At 36.9% G+C, this 21,754-nt stretch overlaps 1 protein-coding gene across 2 annotated transcripts in view; it reads left to right on the forward strand.

Moving 5' to 3' along the window:
- ANKMY2 (ankyrin repeat and MYND domain containing 2) overlaps nt 1-21,754 on the forward strand; it is a 39,025-nt gene that overhangs the window by 2,213 nt on the left and 15,058 nt on the right. Inside the window, exons 2-4 of one of the 2 annotated variants that reach the window (XM_077757669.1) lie at nt 3,805-3,869; nt 9,971-10,109; nt 11,942-12,040. In XM_077757669.1, coding sequence (XP_077613795.1) covers nt 3,805-3,869; nt 9,971-10,109; nt 11,942-12,040 — 303 coding nt within the window. The remainder of the gene's footprint in view (nt 1-3,804; nt 3,870-9,970; nt 10,110-11,941; nt 12,041-21,754) is intronic. The other variant, XM_077757670.1, reaches the window with a different exon arrangement.

Raw genomic sequence — 21,754 nt, forward strand, 5'->3', positions numbered from 1 at the left:
GCCACCTATAGGTAACCTTTATTGAACGTTGGTAGGAGCCGGCATAATTCTTAGCACTTTACATGTATTGATCCATTTAATCTTGATGAGCTAAGAATTGTTATTATTTTTTATTTAATTTTGAGACACACACACACACACACACACACACACACACACACAAAGTGTGAGCAGGGGAGGGGCAGAGAGAGAGAGGGAGACACAAAATCCGAGGCAGGCTGCAGGCTCTGAGCATGACGTGNAAATCCGAGGCAGGCTGCAGGCTCTGAGCTCTGAGTGTGACGTGGAGCTTGAACCCACAAACTGAGTGATTATGACCTGAACTGAACGAAGTCCGACACTTAATCGACTGAGCCACCCAGGCCCCCTGAGATAGGAATTAATTTTAAGCAGCAGGATGGTGAGAGATGACATGGGGGGGGAGGGGTGGTTCACCAGGCAGGTCTGGTTTGGTACCTTACCACAATCATTTGCTAGTGATGGGGACTTGGACAGGTTACTTTTTCTGGCTTCCGGTTCTACCTGGTACCCACCCCACAACACGGTTAGAAGAATGAAATGAGTTAATGTCTGTAAAGCATTTAAAATGCTATTTGTGTAGTCTGTTATTACAGTAAATGAAGTGACAAGTTGGATAACTTGCCCAGTGTCACACACGGAATAAGTGGCAGAGCAGAGATATCATGTGGCCAATAGTTTTAGAAATACCCTGGAGATAACGGAGGACGATGGGGGAGAAGAAGGGGAAAAATAGTTGGGGTGAAGGAAGGAGGCAAACCATGAGAGACTCTTGAATGCTGAGAACAAACTGAGGGCTGATGGGTGTGTGGGAGAGGGGAAGGGGGTGATGGGGTGGGAGAGGGTGAAGGGAGGAGGGCACTTGTTGGGATGAGCACTGGGTGTTATAGAAACCAACTTGACAATAAACTATTTAAGGAAAAAGAAAAAAAAGAAAGAAAGAAAGAAAGAAATACCCCGGAGTTGAAATCAGACCAAACAAAAAATGAAACTATCACTATAGCAATCCATACCATATTCACTACTAGGGTCAATTTAACTTCAACAAAGCATTATCATGTGTCAAATTAATTTTAATTTTAAATGTTATTGATTTCATACTTTTGTATGCATTTAATTTGTGAATTTTTTTTATAGTTGAATAGAGTTCATAAGCAAAGTTTATATTTGTACTCATAAGAATCATTTTTCTTCAGTGGGTTGGTAGCATTGTTAATGTTTTTTTTTTGTTTTCCCTTTGATACATTTCTGAACTTGGAGAAGTACTAGATTAGTCAGCACTAGTAATTGGAACTGACAATAAATTTTCAGCCAAAGTGTGACCTGTCATGTTGGCCAATCTCAAATAAACTCAGCACATTTTTTAGTATCTCTCTTGCACCTGTCGCTGCCCTCCAGAAGTTAAGTGGATTGCAAATGAGATGTAAAATCCAGAGAATACTGCACATTGCTTCTGGACACTTGTAGAACAATTTCTTCTTCAATTGAATTCATATGCTAGGTTATTTACAGATTATCTCTTCATTGGAACATCAAGAAGAAGTTCCAGATAAACTGAGAAACTGGTTTATACCACATATATACTTCACAGTTAATGATGGCATCCATTTTACAACATGGAAGAAGAGAAAATTGAAATCACTGAAGGACATGTCACGGGTTTATATTAGGTGTAGATTGACTGGCCCATTTTTTTTAAAGTTCTGATATCTTTTTTGTTAAGGACTGAGGAAGCACTATTCCAAAATAAATGAAACCTTCCTTTAAGGGTATAAACTGGAAGATCTGTTACTTATCTTGTTTCGTACCCGAAGTCTCTAGAATTGTGGACTTAGCAAGGAAGGAAATGTATTTACAATTTTTTTTTCATTATTTCCATAAAAGGGGCTATGTAACAGACTTGGACAATAAGGTGTATTTCACCAACCATATTTAAGTATAATTAAAGTATAATAAATGGTGCATATTTAAAGTATATTCCAGACTTTCTCTATTTTCCTACTTATGTCATTAAGTAAGGAAAATCAAATTAGAAACAATCACAAAGTTTTCCTCTGCGGGTATTTTAATCATCTGTTTTCCAAAATCTGGAAGCCCAAACAGTTTGAAAAAATTTTTTCATCCTGTTCCTTGCATTTCAGAAGGCTAACTGGTACTCAGTGGTATGTATGTGTACAGCACATCTTTTATTTACTTGTTTTAAATTGCTCACTGACAGGGCATATGTAACTTAGATTGTTGGCTATTGGGCTAAACATTTTATAGAACACTGACCTGTTCTCTCAAGTGAGCTATAATCCCCAGGCTGCCCGTAACACGTAGCATGCTTTAACATGCTCACAGTCCCTATGGTGTTCTCCCTTTACTGCATAAACAGCTCCTGATTAGATGGAAAAGAACTTCAATTATTTCTCACTGGATAATGGAAATCAACTGAAGCATCTTCCTCAGGTGAAATTGGGGTGCTGGAGTTTTTGTTCTGTTGTAATTCCTTTCTAAAGATGTGGGAGAAAGTCTCTGATGAGAAGTCCAGCTATGGATAATGTGCATGTAAGCTTGCTCACGTGCTTGAGGGCTTTCCACTCATTCTGGAGCCCCTCAGCCAGTGGTACTAACTGCCCTCAGATGGAGTAGAGGGTTGGAAAAATGCATTATTTACAAGGTAGCTGCTGTCATAATCCAGGGACTTGTAGATCATTCACTTGACGTATTTCCCCAGCAGAGCTATTTTGCTGTCAATCTCAGAGACATTTCTCTGCCTATTCCCTGTTGGTGTGAGACAACCAGAAGGAAGCATGCTTATCTTTATTCTGCATTCCACATTTAAGTCTGGAAAACGAGCAGAATTTAGCATCTTCTTGAACTGTAATTTTCAGTTAAAAGAGAAATAATTCCTAGCTGCGGGATGCTCCTATTCTTTTATGTCCTTTTTGGAGGAGAGGCTTATCTCATCCTTTCTTCCTGGGAACATATAATTTCATTTGTCTCGTCCCTGTCAAACCAGAAATTTTTTGGCAGAATGAGTGGCTGACTCTTATTAAGGATGATAATAGCAACGTTCTCTCTTGCAACTACTTGCTTCTGTCAGTATGCCTTACAGAAGACTGGAAAAACCTGACAGTTGTAGCCCAATTATGGCTTATTTCCAAATTTACAAAGGACTAACCTTCAGGTTTATGTTAGAGGACTTTCAGTATGAGAGCCTGAGTACTGACTGTAAGGCACTTTTATATGGAACCAGGCATTAAAGATATGTTTACCTAAGCATTTCTAAACCAAGAATTCTATTATAAGTACGTTGCCGTCCATTCACAGGGCCTAGTGATGATAGAGTATAAAATACTGACTGTATTTTGAACTCCAGTTAGTACATTGACTGGAATTTAAGCTGTAGATGGTGGGTTGGACTAGATGCCCTTTAAGATTTCAGTATTAAGTGTCTTATTTATGCTAGATTTCGGTATTCAGAGCCTTATTTATGCTTCGTGGTTACTGCATCGCTGCCAAAAGGAAAATATGGCCAATTTAATATACTCTAAGGTCAGTGGAAGTAAAAACAAGATGGAGCTATTTTAGTTACTATAAATCTCTTCTTCTGGGTAATTACTTCATGGAAAAAATACTCCATGTTGATGCTTTGTTTCTTAACGGTCTAACGAGACTAGTTTTAGTTTTACACATAATCCTTTAAAGTTTGTTTCCGTGATCTTAGATTCTTTTCCTTTTACAATGATAAATAACCTTATTTTACATTTTCTTCCTTCTGTCCTTTTTCTTCTTTTTAAGGTACTGTTCAAGAAGCAGGAACACTATTAGCCAGCAAGAATGTCCGTGTCAACTGTTTGGATGAGGTAAAAATTAAAAAGCTGAATGAAGTGCTTTACTTTCTATGAGAATGGGTAACATAAAATATAATAGTAGGAGTTCTTATCTAGCATTTGTTGTGATTAAGTTGTACTGATCTCTAAACCAAGTGTAAGCAGGCAGTTTACAAAAGACAAATAAGGATGTAAAAACATGTTTAATTTTATTAATAATCAAATAAGCCCAAATAAGGGGTGCCTGAGTGGCTCAGTCTGTTGAGTTTCTGACTTTGGCTCAGGTCATGATCTCTAGGTTCGTGGGTTCGAGCCCCACGTCAGGCTCTGTGCTGAATGCTTGCTCAGAGCCTGGAGCCTGTTTTGGATTCTGTGTCTCCTCTCTCAGCCCCTCCCCTGCTTTGGATTCTGTGTCTCCTCTCTCAGCCTCTCCCCTGCTCACACTTTGTCTCACTCCATCTCTCAAAAATAAATAAATGTAAGGGGCGCCTGGGTGGCTTAGTCGGTTAAGCGTCCGACTTTCGCTTAGGTCATGATCTCGCGGTTCGTGGGTTTGAGCCCCACGTCGGGCTCTGTGCTGACTGCCAGCTCAGAGCCTGGAGCCTGTTTCAGAGTCTGTGACTCCCTCTCTCTCTGACCCTCCCCTGCTCACGCTGTCTCTCTCTCTCTGTCCTAGAAATAAATGAAACATTAAAAATAAATAAATAAATAAATAAATGTAAGAAAATTAAAAAATAAGTCCAAATGAAACCACATCATATCATTTCTTGTAAAGTGTGGGAAACATTGGACTTTTTACATACTAATGGATTGGGTGTAAATTGGCATCACATTCCAGAGAAAATTTTAGAATATGTGTCATTTTAAAATGTGCATACTTTTGATACAGCAATTCTACTTCTAGGGAAAGTTAACTAAACCTAACCTCAACTTTCTAGTACAATTGCTTTCCAAAATAACTTTCTGCAATATAGGTGATGTGTGTTCTGAGCTATCGGATATCAGATACAGTGGGGTTCTAGTGCTGGAAAGGTACCTGAACATCGCTTGCTCATGCAGAAGGGGAAGGGGTTTTTATAAAACTGCCGAAACACCTTTGAGAAACCACTAAATTATGTAGAAAAAAAGTAATATGGGGAACAGAAAATTTGGATAACGAATTGACAGACAATGTACTGTATGTAAGATAGAAAAAACCCCAGCACATTTTCTTTTACATGGAACATTGGTAAAAATGAGTCTATGTATTATACTATCTTATAAAGGAAATTTTAGCTAATTTCAAAGGAATTAATGCAGTAGAGGATGTTGCAAGCAAATAAAAATATGACCCAAATAATAAAACAACTTGAAAAATTAATTTTAACTCTACGTAATTCTTGTTTAAAAGAAGAAATAGAAATTGTCTACTATTTAGAACTGAAAACAACATTTATCACAAGCTGCTGTTTATCAAAAGCTGTGTTATGTGGCCAAAGTGATATTTAGAGGAAATTTGCATTTGCCACACTTACTATTATTATTATTTTGCAACATTTATTATTGTACTTTCAACCTGTATGGTATTCTGAGCTTTCAAGTAAAAAATTTTTTTAAAAGATTATGGTATGATCAGAGAATAAAAGAAAGGAGGCAATGAACTAAAATAGAAATAAACATTTTAAAAAACCATCAAGCACAAGCAACAGAAGAAAAAATTAAAAACATTTGTGCTTCAAGGTATACCATTAAAAAAGTGAAGATATAATCCCACAGAATGGTTTTTCAAATCCTATCCGATAAGGGAATTGTAACTAGAAGCTTTTACGAACTCCTACAACTCAATAATATAAAAAGATAAATGACACTATTAAATACTGGGCAGAGGACCTAAATAGATATTGCTCCAAAAAGATATTCAAATGACCAACGTGCACATGAAAAAATGCTCAGTATTAGCTGCCAGGGAACTGTAAATCAAAACGACACCACGGCATACCCAACAGGATGGGTATATTAAAAACGATAAATAATAATAACCCTCATTGATTGTTGGTGGGTAAATGGTACAGCCAGTCTGGAAAACAGGTTGGCTGTTCCTCCATTGATTAAACATAGAGTTTTCATATGGCCCAGCATCATAGGTATATACCTAGGAAAAATAAGGCATATGTCAACACAAAAACTTGCTCATGAATGTTTATAGCAGCATTATTCTTAATAGCCAAAGTTGGAAACAAACCAAATGTCCATCAGCTGATGAGTAGTTAAGCAAAATGTAGTATATCCGTACAGTGGAAAAGTCCTTCATAAAAGGGATGAAGGACTGGTAAATGCTGCAACATGGATGAACCTTGAAAACCTTTGCCAAGTCAAAGAAGCAGTCACAAAATACTAAATATTATATGGTTCCATTTGTAGGAGATGTCCCAAATAAGCAAACCCATAGGGACAGAAAGTAAATTAGTTGTTGCTTAGGTCTGAGTAAGAGGGTGGGGGGCAGGGGTCCCTGATAATGCATATATGGTTTCTTCTGGGGGAAATAAAAAATATTCTAAAATTGCTTGTGGTGATGCTTGTACAACTCTGCAAATATACTGAAAACTAATTGTATGTATTAAATGGGTGAATTATATGGTAGGTGAATTCTATATCCCAAAAGCTATTTCAAAAGGAAAGAAAAAACAAAGTTATCAACATAAGACCAAAATATCATATACACTCTGGAAAATATAAGCCAGAAAATAATGTATATAAGTACCAAGAAAGTAAGAGACGACAGCAGTTATAAAGGAAATTTTCAAAAGTCTTTGTGTTGAAGCCAACATATATGAAAACCCATATAAAAGTAACTTCATAGAAAAACAAAAATGAATATATTAATCTCATACAGAAGTAGAAAAACTAGAATAATTAAGGGAAATTTGTGTAACTATATTTAAATGCCAACCTCTTCCTAAAGCTGCAAAGCAGAGTATGCTTTACAAAACCTTCAAGGACTTCTTATTTTATACAAATTGCACTGTTAGTTCATTAAAAAATGGGAAGATACCCAACTCATTTGATAAGACTAGTGTAACACTGATGCCAAAATAGGAAAAAGCCCAAGAAAACCTTGGGCCCAATTCAGCTTATAACTCAGATGCAAAAACACTAAGATACTAGCAAATTGATCCAGTAGTACATCAAAAGAATAATTAAACATAATAACCAAGAAGGTTTCTCCAAAAATGGTAGGATGGTTCAGTTTTAGAAAATGTTTCAATATAATCCATTATATTACAGAATAAAAGAAAATCACCTATGATCAGGTCAACAGATGCTATAATACAATTGATAACATCTAGCCTCCATTGATGGTAAAAGCTCTTAACAGATTAGGATAGAATAGGGTTTTTTTGGGTAACTTGATAAAAGATTTGTGGAAACCTTCCACAAACAGTAGCATCCTGCTTAATGATAAAACATTAGACACACTTTCATATTTAATGGTAAAACCTTAGAAACATGAGGAAAAGGACAAGGAGATTCCTGAAGATTCTGAGAGCAAACTACAGACAGATTTGGCCTTCTTGATGTTCCTTGAAGGCTATACTCTTCTGAAAATATTGGACTTGCATTCCCTTTACCTGGAGTCTTCCTTTAGTTATTTAAATCCTCTGTGTTTTCACTTCCTCAGGAAATGATTTGTTCAAATGCTACCTACTTAGAAGGACATTTCTTAAATGTCCTTTATTTAAAAATAATAATTTCTTTCTCTCTGACATTCTGTTTGCTTCTTACTTACTCAATGTTCCTTCCCTATTGCGCCTATATTACCCCTGCCTTACCACCTCAACTAAAATTTAGATGTCAGGGACTCAGACTGGAGGAGCATGGAATTTATTCATTGCTATCCACGGTGCATAAACCTGTGTCTGAGATATCTTAGGCACTTTATAAAGATAATGCATAGTAATCATTGCATTCAAAATTTGTAATTTTTTGTTCTAAGTTCTTATAAACCAAAATTGAACTAAGAGATAGGCAAGTATAGGTGATATCCACTTACTTGAAAGGTTTATATATATTTCCTAGTAAGTTACAAATATAGAATCATTACATTGCATACTTGAAATTAATACACTGTTGCATGTCATTTATACCTCAGTAAAGGAAAGAAAAAGATATCCTATAAATTATCACTTAACACATGTTTGGCTTCTGTTACCTAGGATCATCCAGGCCAGCACTGAAATTTGATATGGGAAAAGCATACACTGTGTTACAATCATGACAAAGATAACCAATTCAGAGATTGCACAGCAAATGATATAATTGGGTTTGGCTCATTACCTCTTTAATAAAACGCTCTCGTTGATTAGCTTTGAAAAACAATCCCTGTTACAAAGACCGCTGATAAATAAGAAAAAGAGGAGAGAGAAAGAAAAATTAAGAGAGAAGAAAGCAGAAAGGGAATATGAGGAAACAGAAAGGCAGACAGGTAAATGGACAGATCAACTGAGAGGACAGTTAAAACATTAGGAGACATATAAAAATGAAGACACTTTGCAATGTAAGATCCAAAAACTTTGCACATCTCCTTTGTTCTTAAGCATCTTTTTTTTCAAGTTGTGTTGAAAGCTACTTTAGGGTTATTTATTTATTTACTTATTTATTTAAAATCTACAGGATGGTTCTGCAGTGTCAGACTTACACACTCAGAACTAGATAACCTTTACTTGTATGATTGGATTGGTGTGTGATTGGATTGGATTACTGTGTGATTGATCACCTAGTTGTCTGTACTGTGTCCTTCCCTTCCCCCCAAGCTGCACCTAGCTTTTTATGTCTAGGGTATAGCATCCTACAGGGCCTGCCATCCTAGTCATGCATGCTCTGAGTGCATTTTTGTCTCAATCAAAAGGTAATAACCATATACTTCATTCCCACTTCCTCAAAGCTGCCTCTGTGTAGTAAGATCTTGATTACCCATGCCCACCTGAACCACTCCCAATCTTTAAATACCTCATCCTTGTAGATACTCCCAACAAAGGGAGTCTTAACACTATAATCTTATCAGGTTTTTATTGCTCTCAAGAAACATTGGCTACTCCTACTAAGATGTCTCTTGTCCAGCCCCTTGCAAGGTCTCAGCCTTCCTATGATTCTCACATCAGTATCACTTTGAGAATATTGATGGCTCGTGTTCATAATCATAGTGTGGAGTCAAAGAACAATTCACATTATGTTGACATTCTAAGATGGACTACAGTAAGAGATTCTGCATTTCAGAGAAGTCTTCATCCAAAACAACTTTGAAATTCTAGCACTTAGAGTTTACCCTGATGTACTTTGAAAATCCACTTAGAGAACACCTTGCTCATTTATCTACCATGTAGCAATCAGATACTCAGAACAAATAAGGTTGGATGTTTTACGGTTATGCACAAAACATGGAGACTAAACAATGTAGTGTGAATACTACCAATCATTTCTTGATATTTATACAGTCATATATGTGATCAAATCAGATATATAATCAAAATCTAAATGTTGTTTGGGGGATCATTTTAAAAATGATACTATTATAATATACATTTCCTGCATATTGTTTTTCTCATTAGCAGTAATTCATGGAAATTTCTCCAAATCAATAGATACACATACATTCAGTCAAGAGCTTCATGATTATTCTTTTCTGTGATTATGGTTTACATGTGGATACAACATGCTTTATTCTGTTTATTCTTTCTTTTTGATGGGCATTCTGATTGTTTGAGATGTTTTTGTTTATTGTTTTCAGGTTTATACATTTGTATCTATTGGTTCATTTGTTTCGCCAGTGGCTAAGTATGTGTGGTAGAGATGCAGTCCCGGATAATCTAGGTTCTGGTGCCTACCTGGCCATTTAACTAGTAATGTGAGGTTGAACAAATCTTCTCTGAATCTGTTTGCTAACCTATTAAAAAAAAATCAAATAACAAAACCATTATTTTTACTCAGTAGTTTCTGGAATATCCATGTGAGAAAGTCACCAAACATAAAAGTACTTTACCGATTATAAAGATGAGTTTATTAATTCGTGTTTCTTATATGTTTTTAATTTAATTTCAGGAGTTCATAGGGGAAAAGGTAAATAAGTATAATTAATACTTTTTCCTTTTTTGTGACAGAATGGAATGACTCCTCTAATGCATGCTGCATATAAGGGAAAACTTGATATGTGCAGATTGCTCTTGCGACATGGAGCTGATGTAAACTGTCATCAACACGAACATGGATACACAGCCCTCATGTTTGCTGCACTTTCAGGTGTAGTTTTAGAATTAATTCTAATATATTATTATCAGCTGCCTATGCAAAATTTGTATAAGTACCTAGGTACTTTTAAATTAAATGTTTTTTATTATAGTAATTTTGAGGTCAGTTCTTATAGGAAATGTGGGAGTTGGGTTTTGAAAAGTTGTAATGTATAAAATATGTTATATAGTTAATTTGGTGATATGTTTCTTTGCTTATTTAAATAGCCTGATTGTATTGACAGTATAATTTGTGTAGAGTTAAGGAGTTGGATCATTATTTTTTTCAAGAGAGTTCTGTTAATGTTCTGTTTCTTTGTATTTTGAAATAGTATGAAAACTTCTTTGGTCTCGAAGAAACTAACTGCTATGATAGAACTGTCTGTTTGCTTCAAAGACATTTATGTGCAAAAAAATGCTCTTCCAATTAGAAAATGACTTTGATGTGTGAATAAAGACAATTGGGAAATATTTAAAATTAAGTGCAGTCATCTGTATTTGTAGGTTTTTTTTTTTTAAGAAAATGAAGACGTAATATAATACTCTCATACCTTAAAAGCAGTCATCTGTATTTTTATAATCCTAGAATAGGAAATCATTTCTGGGGGAAGGAGTGGGGACAGTTTAAATGCATGATGGGGATTAAGGAATGCTCTTGTTATGACGAGCACTGGGTATTGTATGGAAGTGATGAATCACCAAAATGAATATTGCACTGTATGTTAACTAGCTGAAATTTAAATAAAAACCTGGAGGGGGAGAAAAGAAGGAAAGCCTTTCTAAGTGTGACATATAAAATATAGAATATAAAAAGGACCACATTGACCAATTTGGTTAGATATAATTTTAGAATTTCCAAATGTAGAATATACCAATATATAGAGTAAAGTACAAATGAAAACCTAAGGAAAATATTCATTACATATCATAAAGGGTCTTATCATTATATATCAGGAGTTCTCATAAATCATTTAGAAACAAGTACTGCAATAGAAAATTGGACAGGAAAAAAAAATTGGACAGAAAATTGAACAGAGAACAAAAGACATAGAACTGGCTCATAAGCATATAAAATATTTTCACCAATTAGCAAAGAAATGCAAATTAGAAAAATAAATGGTCATTTGTCACTTACTGTATTGGCGGAGGTTAAGAAAGAGTGATCATGTCCAGCATCAGCATAGGGCCTTTTCTGCACCATTTTTGGCATATACACATCTCCCTAACCTGCTGCTGGAAGTCAGCTTGGCAAAATGCCTTTAAAATAAGCATATCTTTGATTCTGCAGTGTTTTCCAGGAACTCTTCCAACCTGCAGAAATTAATGGAAAATGCTGGTCACTAAGTATAGTTTATAATAGCAAAATATCTGTGATGAATGTATTAGCAATAAAATGCAAAAAGAATAAAGGCAAATGGTAGACTGTCACCTGCTAAATCATTATTCCAGGTCCGATGGGTATGAAGATTGGAATGGGTTAGTAGATATTAAGTGGAGACTTTTCATCTTATTACTCTTTGTTGTTGGTATTTTTTGTTTGTTTTGAATTTATATATTATCAGTAAAAAAATACATATTGTGTTTTGTTTAAAAAAAAAGTGATAATTCCATACCATCTTTGTAGTGCCTAATGTTTTTTCCCAAAATATGAGGTTAATCTCTATGTGGGTTTTTGTATTATTTTACTCTTGACTGTGGTTATGATTTACATTTTAAATACAATGAAAATATTCACAGGATAGAAACCTGAAACTCAGTAAGGAAAAGGGGTACAGATCATTTAGAAGGAGGCATTTAATTTTGGTGTTCCTTAATACTAACAGATACGTTCCCTTCTAACATCAGGTAACAAAGACATCACGTGGGTAATGTTAGAAGCTGGTGCTGAGACAGATGTTGTCAACTCTGTAGGAAGAACAGCAGCTCAGATGGCAGCCTTTGTGGGTGAGTTTTTATGGCATTTTTAAAATGAGGTTGTATCCCAGAAATGCTGATGCATAGGAGCACATGTACCCCAACGTTCATAGCAGCACTCTCTACAATAGCTAAAACATGGAAAGAGCCTAAGTGTCCATCAACAGATGAATGGATCAAGAAGATGTGGTTTATCTATACCATGGAATACTACATGGCAATGAGAAAGAATGAAATCTGGCCATGTGTAGCAACATGGATGGACCTTGAGGGTGTTATGCTGAGCGAAATAAGTCAGGCAGAGAAGGACAAATATCATATGTTTGCACGTTTAGGAGGATTAGAAGGAACTTAACAGAGGACCATGGGGGAGAAGAAGGGGGGAAATGGTGGGGGAAAGGGAGAGAAGGCAAACCATGAGAGACTCTTGAATGCTGACAAAAACTGAGGACTGATGGATGTGGGGGGGAGGGGGGGATGGGCATAGAGGAGGGCACTTGTGGGGATGAGCACTGGGTGTTATGTGGAAACTAATTTGACAATAAACTATTTGTAAAAAAAAATAAAATAAAATAAAATGAGGTTGTATCCAAAATGTCCTCCATGCATAAATAGCACTTTGCTTCTCAGTGTACAAATACTGTCATGTTTATTTTAGGAAAAAGCAAAATAGGGGCCCCTGGGTAGCTCAGGTTAAGCGTTCAACTGTGGCTCAGGTCATGATCTCACAGTTTGTGGGTTCTAGCCCCACATCGGGCTCTGTGCTGACAGCTAGCTCGGAGCCTGGAACCTGCTTCAGATTCTGTGTCTCCCTCTCTCTCTGAACCCTCCTGTGCTCACGCTGTCTCTCTCTCTCAAAAATAAATTGAAAAATTTTTTAAAAATAAGAAAATAAAAAAATAAAATGTTTACAGTTCACCAGGTTTTGTCTAACTTAATGAAATATCCAATGACCCTTTGGAGAAAATGAGCAAGCTATCTTGAATTTCCACCTTGTGAGATACAAAGAATAGTGGGACCATTTTGGTTGTAGTTGAATGCTTTGAGGACTATATCTTATTTCTCTAAAGGAAGTAGTTTAACCTAAAGTCAAGAACATGAACTGTGAAGTCAACAATCCTCAACTGAAATCCTGACTGTACCAGTCAGTAGCGGGTCACTTAATTATTCCAACCTTTACTTTCTTCATTGTAACATGGTTCATGGTTATTGAAAGGATTAAATGAGATGTTGACTTTGGGAGCTTTACGGGTAGCACTAAATACATGTCATAGTTACTGTTGTGAATAAAAATGACAACAATGCAAGGTTTTCATAGGAAGGAGCATTAATAATAATATAGTACATAGCTGTTGCATTATCATCCTCATCAAGCACAAACATTTATTGTGTGTGCCCAGGATTTCTTACCATTAGTCGTGTTACTGGACATAATATGAGGGGTTTGGAAGAGAGTGGCGTGAATATTTGGCCATTGGTGTTTTACTTCCACTGTGTTAGCAGTTGTCCAAAAATAGACAAGCAAATATATAAATATCTGATTTATTGGGAATGTAGCAAGTGGCCTCTGTAGGACTAATAAATCATTAAACAAATACTTGTTGTTTGCAACCGATATACCAAGCACCACTCTGGGTGCTTTGGGGTGACAGTGGTGAATGAGACAGACAGAGGCTCCTCGTGTGTTCCTGCAGTTAGAAGCTAATAGCAATGACAACCATTGTGAAAGTACATTTCAAGGTACAGCTTAAGGGTTTCATAGAAATGCATCAAAGAGAGGGATCTTCTAGCCTATTCCAAAGGGGTTTTGAGATAATTTAAGCTGTGGGAATTAGTCTCATACAGGAAGCAGTAACTATGTATTTTGTTACTGAATTATCTCAAAACACTAATAGTAGCTACCAGTCATTAAGTCATGTGTCAGCTCTGTGAGAGCAAATATTCTTATTTTATCTCAATTTCAGGAGGATTTAAGTATGGTCTTAGAGTTCAAATTCAGAGAAATATTTATCTCCCACAGTTAGACTTTCCCTAGTTGCCCTCAGTTCACCACTAGGCTTATTTTGAGGGTGTCAGTACAAAGGGCACATAAGACTCATCTAAGAATCTTGGTTCTCACATTTTAGTTCATGTCTGCTGCTAATTCATTACAAGATTATAGGCACATCCCTTCTCTGCAGGACTCTTCTGATCTGTGCCATGAGGACTAGCAATTAGATGAAGTGAGGTTCTGCTGAACTCTCCTAATTTTCATCATGTCCACAATGTAGCAAATGAGAGCTGAGGCAGAGGTTGGGTAACTCTCCTCAGGTCACAGGGCTGGAAGCGGAGAAGTCTGTTCTTTCGCACATGAATACAATGATCTTTTCTTTTCCTTTCTCTTAACACTACGATAGCCATAGAAATCTAAGGTAGAAATTGACAAGAGTCCCATTCTAAAATACGAGTGATGTTTTCATCCCATTTTAAACAATATAAATTAATTTCATAGACAAAAATTAAACCCTTTTCGTCAACACAATATTTTTCACTATAGGTAGTCATTTAAAAAAGTCGTCCTTCCTCCCCTTAGTGCCCGCAGGCAGAATGGTTTATATAAATTTGTGCACACATGTGAATGATTTTTATCTTTTAAAAAATATTTTTATCTTTTAAAAAAGATTTATATCTTTTAAAAAAACATTTATCTTACAAATATATTCCTTATAACTTGTTTCCTACACTTAACAGTATGTCATGGGAGTCCCTCTTATCTCAGTAGATATAAATTCAGTTATTTCCACTGCATTTATGTGATATTCCAGGATTCAGACACACCACAGTGGATTTAGCTCTCCCCTACTGATAAGTTTCACAGTTTTAAAAAATCATTTCACTACATGTAATGTAATAATGATCCTTGATCACATAATTTTACATGGGTTGGATGCTTAACTGACAGAGCCACCCAGGTGTCCCACAATTCACATTCTTTTTTTGTTGTTGTTTATTTTTGAGAGAGACAGAGAGAGAGACAGAGTTCAAGCATGGTAGGGCAGAGAGAGGAAGACACAGAATCTGAAGCTGCCTCCAGGCTCAGAACTGTCCGCACAGAGCCTGACATGGGGCTTGAGCTCATGAACCACGAGGTCATGACCTGAGCCAAAGTCGGACGCTTAACCACCTGAGCCACCCAGGTGCCCCTCCCCTCATTCACATTCTTACGAACAGCTTCATCAGAACTGGGTGTTTTCACTTTCGTTCTTGCCAATATGGTAGTTGAAAAGATGTATATTGTAAGTTTACTTTCCCCTCGTTATTCCTGAAATTAAGATATTTTCTGCTGTTGGTCTTTTCAATTTCTCTCTTCTGTGGATGCTCATACTCATTGCTTAATTCATCCTCTGGGTTGTCTTTTTCTTACTGTTTGGAGGAGCTTTATGTGTTTTATGGATGCTAACCCTTTGTCTATCAAGTGTGTTTCAGGCAGTTAATACTTTCTTCTTTTGACTTTATGGGAATTTGTGCCATAGAAAATTTATTTTTAACTACTCATAGTTTTTCTTTTATAAGTTTCCATGCTTCTTGTCTTGTCAGAAGAGTTCTTAACTATGGGTTAGGTGAGGATTCTCCTAACTACCCTTTTTTTTTTTTTTTGGTACTTTCGAAATTTAATTCTTAGAGTTTATATCTCCCTGGATATGTGGTTAATTGTGATAGCACCACTTACTAAACCAACCAGCATTTTCCCACTGAACTGTAATACCACTTTTGTGGTTAGTTAAATTCTCTTATATACTGGTGTCTATTTCTGGCCCCCTGTTCTTTTCCACAGGCCTGCTTGTCACTCTCTGTATTAATACTGTATTGTTTAATTGCATTGACTTTATTTATTTATTTATTTTATCTCTCATGACTGTATTTTATTTTTTTAATATAATTTATTGTCAAATTGGTTTCTATACAACACCCACTGCTCATCCCAACAAGTGCCCTCCTCAGTGCCCATCATCCACTTTCCCCTCTCTGCCACTCCCCAGCAACCCTCAGTTTGTTCTCAGTATTTAACAGTCTCTTATGGTTTGCCTCCCTTGCTCTTGGTAACTTTTTTTTCCCCTTCCCCTCCCCTATGGTCTTCTGTTAAGTTTCTCAAGATCCACATGAGTGAAAACATGTGGTATCTTTCTCTGAGTGACTTACTTCACTTCGCATAACACCGTCCAGTTCCATACACGTTGCTACAAGTGGCCAGATTTCATTCTTTCTCATTGCCGAGTAGTATTCCATTGTATATATAAACCACATCTTTATCCATTCGTCAGTTGATGGGACATTTAGGCTTTTCCCATAATTTGCCTATTATTGAAAGTGCTGCTATGAACATTGGGGTACATGTGCCCCCATGCATCAGCGCTCCTGTATCCCTTGGGTAAATTCCTAGCAGTGCTATTGCTGGGTCATAGGGGAGTTCTATTGTTAATTGTTTGAGGAACCTCCACACTGTTGTCCAAAGGACCTTTACCAGTTTGCATTCCCACCAACAGTGGAAGAGGATTCCCGTTTCTTCACATCCTCGCCACCATCTATAGTCTTCTGATTTGTTCATTTTAGCCACTCTGATTGGTGTGAAGTGGTATCTCAGTGTGGTTGGTTTTGATTTGTATTTCCCTGATGATGAGTGACACTGAGCATCATTTCATGTGTCTGTTGTCCACTGGATGTCCTCTTTGGAGAAGTGTCGATTCATATCTTCTGCCCATTTCTTCACTGGATTATTTGTTTTTTGGGTGTGGAGTTTGGTGAGTTCCTTATAGATTTTGGATAGTAGCCCTTTATCTGATATGTCATTTGAGACTGTCTTTTCCCATTCCATCATTTGCCTATTAGTTTTACGGATTGTTTCCTTTGCCGTGCAGAAGCTTTTAATCTTGATGAGGTCCCAATAGTTCATTTTTGCTTTTGATTCCCTTGCCTTTAGGGGATGTGTCAAGTAAGAAATTGCTGCAATTGAGGTCAAGGAGGTTGTTTGCTGCTTTCTCCTCTAGGGTTTTGATGGTTTCCTGTCTCACGTTCGGGTCCTTCATCCATTTTGAGTTTAGTTTTGTGTAGGATGTGAGAAAATGATCTAGTTTCATTCTTTTGCATGTTGCTATCCAGTTCTCCCAGCACCATCTCTTAAAGAGGCTGTCTTTTTTCCATTGGACACTCTTTTCTGCTTTGTCAAAGATTAGTTGGCCATACATTTGTGGGTCCAGTTCTGGGTTCTCTATTCTATTCCATTGGTCTATGGGTCTGTTTTTGTGCCAATACCATACTGTCTTGATGATGACAGCTTTGTAGTGGAGGCTAAAGTCTGGGATGATGATGCCTCCTGTTTTGCTTTTCTTCTTCAATATTACTTTGGCTATTTTGGAGTCTTTTGTGGTTCCATACAAAAGGATAGTTTAGGATAGTTTGTTGTAGCTTTGAGAAGAATGCTGTTGCAATTTTGATTGGGATTGCATTGAATGTGATCACATTGACTTGAAAGCATGTGTTCCCTTCAGGTCTTACTGCTTGAATACCTTCCTCCATCCTCTCCCCCCTATCTCCCCACCCTTTTGGTTCTTGTTGGACTTTTATTAATGGTTATATAATTTTTTTTGCAGAGAATTGACAACTGAATGATAATACCTCCTACTTAGTCGCATGGTATGCTTATATATTGGTTTTTGTGTATGTGTGTGGTTTTTTTAAACTTATTTTTGGTCCTTTAGTAATATTCATTAGATTCCCACAGATCAGTTCTTTCTTTTAAATGTAACTACATTCTTTTAAAATCTACTAAGTAATTTGTAGTTATTGCCCATACTGTAAGGAAAATTCCCATTAACCCTGCCATGCTCTGTCATTTCTAGCTGGTTATACGGGTAATAAGAAGAAAGCTATTGATTTCTGTATTTTTCTTGTCACTTTTATTAGAGTCTCCTGGGTTTTATAACTATTCAATTGCATTTATTTTCTGTTTGAATTAGCTTCAAGCTTCAAAATAAGAAGCAATAATAATAATAGTGAAAATTGACATGCCTAGGGTTTTTTTTCCTGTTTTTAATGGCAATATTTTTAGCTCTTCCCTTTTTATGACATTGCAAGTGGTTTTTTTCAGTGCAGAATGCTCTAATATACTTTTTCATTTAGCCATGCTTGATTCCTTTTTGGTGTTTTGCATTTGTCAGTAATCTCTTTGCCAATCTCTTTATTTTCAATCTTTATTGTTTTATTTTAGTAGTGTAACTACTACTATACCTGTACATTTATAAACCCATGTAGGTGTACTCTATTCTCTAACCCAGAATGAGAGTTTCTTTCTTTTAACGGGTATTCAGCTTACGCATACTTACGATTATTGATAAACTTGATTACGTGCCCCCTCTTTTACCTCATGTTTTTACACTTTGTTTTACTTGGTGGTTTTTGCGTGTGTGTACGTGCTTGTGTGTGTGTGTGTGTTTCCTTAATGTGACTGGACTGGTCATGTTAGAGTACATTTATTTCTTGTTTTGTTAACTTGAAGAATGCTTTTCCATTCCACTAATGTTTAACTTTCCTATTCACAACACTCCCGATCCAACCCATATTTGTCAGTTATTTAAAACCAAGAACAAAAATCTCCTCTGTGTCCCACCTCCGAGGCTCTGTATTTGCCCATTTAGCAATTCAAACATGAGAAAATCCTTCTAGCTCATTAATTTCTCTACATTCTCTATTTTTGCCTTATCAGGCTGTAGGCCTTTCCTTTCTTCCTCCACCACTGCCACCAACTGCGGACTTTGCTGAGAGAGTTTAGCATTTTAGTCCTGATATGTAATTAGAATGTCATTCAAAGTGTGTTACTTCTCTTTCGCTAATTCTCAGTCAACAGGGTGATTTCTCGGTCATGCTGCCTCCACCCATTGTATAGATTAACCATCTCTGCTGCCGCGGGCCATGTTCTCCACTCCTCTTTCCTCCCCCCTAGCTCCATCTGAGACTTTGTTCTCATTTAGGCTTGGGCTACAGGACCTTCTGGGATGGTTTGTAGGTTGAATGTGGTTTGAAATGTATCATAACCAAAATTATCTTTTTTTATGAAATGTGGGTCTTTTCTGGGCTAATTTCATGGTTCTTTTTCCTCAGTCATTTGTAGAACTTCCTCACACTTTTGTACATAGTTGTAGTAAATGAGAATTTATTTTCCTTGGTAAACTTTCCATATCTCATTTTGAATTTCAGTTTATCCTAGATAATAAAACATTTTACTAAGATGTGTTTAGTTGAGTGTGTGTGTGTGTGTGTGTGTGTGTGTGTGTGTTTTCAGTAATCCTGTGTTAGGCTGATTCTGAGCCTATTTAATCAGGAAGACTTAAGTCTACTGTTAGTAATACTGGCCCAGATGATATAATGCCCCCCTACCCAGCATATATTTTCTGTAGTGATAGTACTGTTTTATTTGTATTTATTCAGAATTTGTAAATTATACACCAGTTAAACTAAATAATCTTTTCAATTATAAACATTTATAAGCTTTACATATATATATCACTCTAAGATAAATTATTAGCAGATTATTTAAAATAAAATATCAAATAAGTACTACCTAAAATGTAAAAAAGATTAACTCTGAATAAAAGTAATATTATTTTATCCTTCTTACAATGATGTAATCTTAAGAACGCTCTCTATTTCTGTGACTGTGTTGTTGATACATAGCCGGTATTTTTATGTACAAATATTGCCAACTGCTCACAAGTATTGTCCTGACTATATTAGTTGCGAGGCTGATGAGAATGTATAGTAACAAGTTAATTCCTGATTTCCCCTGACTCTTTTATCTTCAACTTTTTTTCTGTTGATTTAGATTTTTTTTTTAGGAGTTAATTTTAGAACCTTTTTTTTCTTTAAAGATAGAAACACCCATCTTTTTATTGAAGCTGGACATAGAATGTGTTTTAAGGAAGCATTGCAGTTTGTCTTCATCTACTCTGGTTTCTTTCTGCATGGTTGTAAATTCCCACACTCAGTGACCTGTGTTAAGTTTGGTGCCATCATGTTCATGTCCTGCTCTCAGTAGGAGTTTGATGAGTGACTGTTGCTGTCTTTCCCTCCATGAACATTGTGGAGGGAGAGATGATCATTTGTTCATATATTGGAGCTTTCTGATTAGGGAAAGATGGAAGGAAGGAAGGAAGGAGAGAGGGAAGGAGGAAAGGAGGGAAGAAGGGAAGAAGGCAAGGGAAGGGTACTGGTGTTTGGGTACTTGAGAACAGCACTGAATACCAACATGAAGATTGTGATCACTACTAAGAGTTCCCTTCAAATCAGGGACATGTTCTTCTATCATTTAGTCATTAAGTCTTGATCCATTTCTCTTTTTCTTTCTGGGATTTCTATTATTTTATTATTTCTGTTATTTTTTTGTTTTCTCGATCTGCCCTTCAGCTCTCATTTCTTCCGTAATGATTTCTGTTTCCGAATTTTTCTGTTTGGAGATATTTCATCTACTTCATCTTCTCATTACTATTTTAGTCCTCACTAGTATACTGGATTACCTCTTTGAGTTTGTGTGTTAATTTTGAAATTTTGAATCTTTCTGCAGTCCATGAAACTTTACATTTTGTAATTGATCTCCTTGATTTAAGTGTTCCTATTTCCTGATTACGGGTATGGTCTGGTGGTAGTTTTGGTCAGTGTTGTAAGTGCACTTCCCACCAAAGAAGCCATCTGTTGGAGACACCACATAGTCTTCCATGATGCTGGATCGCTAGGGGACCTTTGCTCTGCATCTCCTAGGCAGCGAGGTAAAGCTGGAGGGTTGTGGAACAGTGAAGGGAAAGAGCTACTATCTTTATACCTGTGGACCCAGGGTCAACAAACTGGTAGATGTTTTGTCCCCACTCAAGCAGACACTGCCAGGACCATGCATAAGCCAGGCAGGGGCCATCCGGACCACTTTCCAGCCCTCAGCCCTGGCTCACTTCCTAGGACTCTCTCTGCTGCTGGTCCCTCCCCCCTCAGCAGGCAGAGAAGAGGAAGAAGTCTTTCCTCCAGAGATCCCGGAAGAGCTTGCACCTGCAGATGTGCCCTGCGAAGTTCTGGCTGCTTGCCCAGAGTGGCCACTTCCCCGCCCCAGGGAGTTAGTGGTGAGGGAGCTGGGAACGGGGGGAGAGAGGGGTGCGACAGGAACATACATTCAGGCTACCAACTTCTCCAGGGACAGTTTTGGTCTCATACAACCACTTTTACCTCCAGAGATGGCTCAGTGAAGTAGCATAAGGGTCTATAAGAAGCTGTAAAGTGGGTTCCAAGCTTGTGCCAGCAAAAGCTTTTTCTCTAATCCATTGCACAAAGAGGCCAAGCTTTTCTCAAATTCAAGGGGAGGGGAGATAATAATAATCTGTATAGAATAAATTTATATTCTGTGTGAAGAAAGCCAGATGTATTTAAGAAAGAATGACGATTATTTCTGTAGAGGTGGAAGAAGAGACATTTAAATTGAATAAAAAACAAACAACTTTTAATCTTTTAAAAAATGTTTTATTTATTTTTGAGAGCACAAGCAGGGGAGGGACGGGGGGGGTGGAGACACAGAATCTGAAGCAGTCTCTAGGCTTTGAGCTGTCAGCTCAGAGCCCGATATAGGACTTGAATCCATGAATTGCGAGATCATAACCTGAGCCAAAATTGGACACTTGACCAAGGGAGATACCCAGGCGCCCCCAAAACAAACAACTTTTAAAAAATACTTAG

The sequence above is a fragment of the Crocuta crocuta genome, unplaced genomic scaffold (assembly GCF_008692635.1).
Source record: "Crocuta crocuta isolate KB4526 unplaced genomic scaffold, BGI_CrCroc_1.0 scaffold62, whole genome shotgun sequence".
Lineage (NCBI taxonomy): Eukaryota > Metazoa > Chordata > Mammalia > Carnivora > Hyaenidae > Crocuta > Crocuta crocuta.